The sequence below is a fragment of the Lactuca sativa genome, chromosome 2, assembly GCF_002870075.4.
Source record: "Lactuca sativa cultivar Salinas chromosome 2, Lsat_Salinas_v11, whole genome shotgun sequence".
In the NCBI taxonomy this organism is placed as follows: domain Eukaryota; kingdom Viridiplantae; phylum Streptophyta; class Magnoliopsida; order Asterales; family Asteraceae; genus Lactuca; species Lactuca sativa.
This window is the reverse complement of record NC_056624.2, coordinates 177,055,866-177,061,444: the sequence shown is the minus strand read 5'-3', so window position 1 is coordinate 177,061,444 and position 5,579 is coordinate 177,055,866. Positions and strand designations below refer to the sequence as shown.

At 30.2% G+C, this 5,579-nt stretch overlaps 1 protein-coding gene across 1 annotated transcript; it reads left to right on the top strand.

Annotated features, from left to right (window-relative positions):
- Positions 1-615: 615 nt before the first annotated feature.
- On the top strand, positions 616-5,067 carry LOC111902749 (protein NONRESPONDING TO OXYLIPINS 2, mitochondrial). Its single transcript, XM_023898558.2, has 3 exons — positions 616-817; positions 898-1,019; positions 4,841-5,067. Exons 1-3 carry the CDS (start codon positions 642-644, stop codon positions 4,846-4,848), a joined length of 306 nt encoding a protein of 101 aa, XP_023754326.1. The 5' UTR covers positions 616-641; the 3' UTR covers positions 4,849-5,067.
- The last annotated feature ends 512 nt before the right edge of the window (positions 5,068-5,579 follow it).

Genomic DNA, 5,579 nt, shown 5'->3' with positions numbered 1-5,579 from the left:
ATAATATACCATAAAACTGATTATTGAGTCCGTTTTGGAACATGTCTATATGTTATTTTTTTTGTTGATAATTTCAACTATTTTTTTGTTAGAAATTTGTCCCCATTTTTTCAATAATTCAGGTTTGCATATTACTTTTTATTACAAATTTGCTAATTTTTTTAAGTATTATCTTTTATACAATTTTTAATTTTTTTTACAAATTCATTTTTATCGAAAATATAAGTACATCTTTTTAAATATTTTTACCTGTTACAAAATTTGTAAATTATTTACAACTTTAAATAAAGATGAGAAAATGAACTTGTTAGAAGTAAGAACGAATAGGTAAAAATGAATTTATATAACCTTTATACTCATCAGAACAAATATTTAAAAATATTTAGAAATAGATTTTGTAGAAAAATTAGTTGGTAAAAGTGAAATATTAAAAAAAAAAAAAAAAACATACATAAAGATATGTAGAAAATTTAGAAAGCAATTTCTAAAATTGAATTGAAAAAATGAAATTAAGCAACTAGTAGATCCTAGGTCGGCCCGACCCATTTCTACAATCTTTAAGAATTTTAGCCCAAATAGACTGCGCTTAACGCCTTGAACCCTTAAATTGTTTTCAGTATTTCAATTTTCACACAAAAACAATGGCTTGGCGCTGCGGATCCCTCTCGAGGTCGCTGATCTCCACCGCAAGATCTTCAACAATCCGTCGTTCCACCACCACTCCTCTCCCTCGTCTCCGTCCTCCTCCGCAACCAAGCCCTCACACTCACAGCAACCGCCTCCGTCCCGGCCCCACATCTTCCATCCCTGGTTTCGGGTAACATATACGCATCACCATTTAGCTCTCAATTAACATGATCATTTAATTTCATTATTGCCTGTGATATATTTAAAAAGGACCATTGGAGGAGTAATTGGCTGCACTCAATCGCTGCTGCCGTTGCACAGTGTGGTTGCTGCTGCTCGCTTAACATCTCACGTCGCCGTAGAGGCGCGCGCTTGTTGCGAGCTTTCTCAGGGTAATGCCTTTGTTCTTTTACAATTCGTGCTTTGTTTGCAACTTATTCTGGAAATTAACATGGATGCATATTATGTGATCAACCATGATAGATTGGCCATATATGATATTGGGTCAAGCAATTCTCATCGTACTTACTTCTAGACTCCTTAGAACACCTAAGATACTTACAACCTTTACTGAACAGATAAATGGAAGAAAAATCTTTTCAGGGTGGACATATTTGTCTTGTGGAATTATTATAGAAGCTCATCGGTAAAGCACAAATTATAACGGGTTTGCCATAAACTAATCTCAAATGGTGGTATATGTGAATACTGAGATACCCAGAACAAAGATGCCATAAACTAATCACTCTCTTAATATACAAATCATGACTCAAGGTTGTATAACCATAGCAAACTAATCATGGAGAGCAGTTTAAATTATCTAAAACAACATTGTCTCATTAACACGACAAAAGATATCATGATTTAGTTATAGAACATTTACCCAACCAATGTTTAATAATATTGATGATCCACATTCCACAATACTACACCAGTGAGTCGTTCCTTAGGTTTTTGTTCTAAATAATTACTAACATTAAGCCGTAACCCATTCTATATGTTGTCAATTCATTGAACATGAAAAACTGTTGTACCTTATATATGGATTAGATATGCAGAGAAAGGGAAGTCAAATGGTCAAGGTTATATAAATAAAGTAAAAAAAGGTCATGACTTGGTTTAAAAGTCTTTAGGTCATTTCCCCCGTTAGGTTGGTTTAGTGGAGTATAACTAGGGGTCTAGTGTTGTTATTAGGCAACTTTTGAGTTCAAGTTAGAACTCAATTCCATAGGAGAGTCTGTCCTCTAAAATGACAATTAGTTTTGTAATCATTACGTTACAATCATTCAATACTAGTGAGTTTTTTCTACACTAAATCCTAGAGTATAACAATTGCTATCAGAGCAAGTTCAAGTTTGATCCGACAATGGCGTAAAAGATTGATGGTATAGAAAACAGTTTCAATGATTGGATGGACGTTTTCAAAATAGAAAACCAGTTTTTTGAAGCAATTGATGGATTAATTGACGTAGAAACAAATTGATCGCCTATTGAAAAGCTAAATCAAACAATTCAAAACATTGATGACACCAATTCAAATTACGATCAACAATCTGAATGATAATAGTCATTTATTTGCAATTAAGGACAGGAAACTCGAATTACTTGTATTTGTATTTGAAGGAAGAGATCCACCCGGTTGGATCTTAAGAGCTGAAAGTTACTTTCACTTAAACTGATTAACATAAAAAAACAAATAGAAGTTGATGTTATTTCATATGAAGGTGATGCTTTGCGATAGTATTTGTTTGAAGTTTGAACACAGATGTTAACCATTCATGCGATGGTAGGACATGAAAGTGGTGCTATTAAAAACATTCGTTCTTGTTCAACTGATACAAAAACAAATGATTGTAGGTGCTAAAACACAATCGTTCGATTGAAGAGAGCCACAATGTAATAAATCTATATAAGTCCTTGGGAGGATGGAATAATAGATGGATTGATTCAATACATAGTGGCTTTCTTCAATCTATTTTGCTTTAGCGTCGAAAATCGCTTGTATATGGATTGAGTTGAGCCGGAATGTAATTATTTTAATAACATCACTTTCATGTCCTTACATCGCGCGAATGGTTGGCGTATGTGTTGTGTTCATACTGATACCATCGTAACACATCATCTTTAAATGAAGTAATGAGTTCTACTTTTTCTTCAAATGTTAATTAAGTAAAAGTATCTTTCAACTCTTAAGGTCCATCTATCTAGATTTCTTCATTTAAATACATGTAATTCGGGTTTTTTGCCCTTAATTGCAAATAAACGACTATTATTATTCAGACTTTTCATTTTGACCAATCGTAATTTGATATGACGTCAATATTGTCTTGAATTGTTTGATTTAGCTTTTTTTATCTGTGACTCCATCTCTTTCTTCATCAACTGTTTCAAGGAACAAGATCTATTAGGAAAACACCCCTTAAATCTCTCAAACTTTTTTCTATACCATCGACCCTATATGCCATTGCTGGATTGAGGGTATGTTTGGGTTAGCTTTTTTATGTCAAAAGTGATTTTTAAGAAAAGTGCTTATTAGCTTATGACTTTTAGGAAAAGCTGGTTTTAAAAAGTGTTTGGATGCGAAAAGCTGCTTTTTCAGGAGTAAAATGGTTAAAAAGCTAAAAAGCTAGGATTTTGAAAGCTTTTTGAAAGCTTTACTTTTTCCTATTCAAAAGCTGTTTTAAAAAGCGTTTTTTAAATAGACAAACACTTTTTTAGCTTATTAGCTTTTTAAAAAGCTAATAAGCTTTTTTTAAAAGCTATCCCAAACATCCACTGAACTTGTTTTTGCTTTGATGCCAATTGTTATATTCCAAGATTTAATTGCAGAAAGAAATCATTATTATTGAATGATTGTAACATAAAGATTACAAAACTTGTTGCCATTCTTGAGGATAGACTCTCCCATAGACCTAAGTTCTCACTTAAATCCTAAATCCAAAAGCTGACTAGTACAACACAAGAACCATGCTTATACTTCACTAAACCTACCTAACAAGGGAAATATCCTAAAGACCCTTAATCCAAGCATGGACCCTTTTGACCTTATTTATTTAATTTAACTAACCCTTTCTTTGCATATGTAATCTGTATATAGATTACAACAAAAACAACACATTGTGACTTGATTTTCCTTTGGCATCATCATGCCAACAACATAAAGAAACCATTCTCTCATTTTTTTTTTTTCATTTTTTTTAAAAACAGATACATAGTCTCACAGATATATTCAACGAGTAACACCAATTTTGTCATTTAACATGTAATATTGATTTCATTATTATACAATTTTTAGGTTAAAACTTAAAACTCGTATTCCATCCCAAAACCCAACAACAATCTGTTTATGGATTGCAATTTGGTGTACTAACTCACTTTAATAAGTTTACATGATTTCCTTAAAATATTAAGCATACATTCTTAACTCCTATATACTTTTACGTGCTCTATACTTGAATCCAAATGCTCCTTTTAACAATCAAAGCCAAATCTTGTGAATTAACACACTAGTATCAATAAAAGAATAAGTAAATTATAGTGCGTTATAATCTAAAATAAATAACCATTAGTCATTCTAATCTAAAAACATGATAAATAACACCATTACTTCACAAAGTTAAAAATAAAGTGACATTTAGAATCAAATTGATACCCAGAAAACATATATTTAGATACCAAACTTAAAAAATCATATGTTTAATAACAAACTTTTGGTCAAAGTGTTAGAACTTGGAATCAGAAAAAAGATAAGACGACACCAATGGGTCTTGACTGATTCAGAGTAATATGAAAAGATCAATGATATATATATATATATATATATATATATATATATATATATATATATATATATATATATATATATATATATATATATATATATATATATATATATTATCAATACCTTAATATTCCATGGGGTTGACAATTTTCATATCTTTGTAAAAGAAGATTTTGTCCCTGAAATCTGGCTACATGAACATATGAGGAATGGAAATGGTCAAACATATTTATAAACAAAGTCTTGATGGAAAAAAGTAAATAATATCATTTTCTGTTTCTTCAAATGATCATTATCATGTTCATTTTTTTTTTGCTAATATCATTATGCTTACACATAAACATTTATAATTTCGATATAAAATTTCAAATAGAATAATGTTAAATATTTTTGGTAATGTAATTATACTAATAACTATTTGATGTGATGTAGGTACTTAATGTTGCTTCTGGAACCATGTTGCAAAGCATTGCACTGTGTAAACCAACGGACAAAATATCCATGTGGAACTTCCCTTTAGGTAAAAAAGGGGTTCTATGGATTCTGAGCCCATAGGTTTTTTCTTTTTTCTTTTTTTAAAATTTATTATTATTATTATATATTGGAAAAAAAAAACATTGTATAACTACTTTCTTATGCAATTTTGGGTTTATTCATCATTGCTTGCTCCTTGCTTTTGCAAGTTAAATGCAGTGCATGTGGTCTTGTTTTTGTGCTTTTTCTTTGCTTTGTTTGGTACAGATAATTTGTTCCCCATGATCATCTGACTTAGATTCGTTACAATTTATTCCTATTTCACGCTAAGCTAATTATTCCTAAATATCCTTAGAAACTAGTTTTCTTTTAGGCCTAAAAAAATTTGTATTTAAGAAGTGATTTGAAGTTTGAACTATCTAAGCAAATTGGACTACTAAGTTCTGAGTGCATTATACATATACCTATTTAGTAATGTTTATTTTTTAAGAGGTAAAATGTATGCAGTTTACGGAACTTGTTTGTAGAAAAAAAGATGGATCAAATGTTTGTAATATGCAGAAAGTATACTGTTTTTTAACGTCTGCAAACAATTAAAATAAATTGAAATATAAATAAATTGATTTTTTTAATTTAATATAATTTTTCAATACTGAAATTTAAATAATTTTAGTTTTATAATATTGAAATATAATCA

Excerpts from the sequence above, each read along its gene's own strand:
- LOC111902749 (XM_023898558.2), top strand. The coding sequence starts at position 642 with ATGGCTTGGCGCTGCGGATCCCTCTCGAGGTCGCTGATCTCCACCGCA. Across the intron at positions 818-897 it reads TCTTCCATCCCTGGTTTCGG|GACCATTGGAGGAGTAATTG; the intron begins GTAACATATACG and ends ATATTTAAAAAG.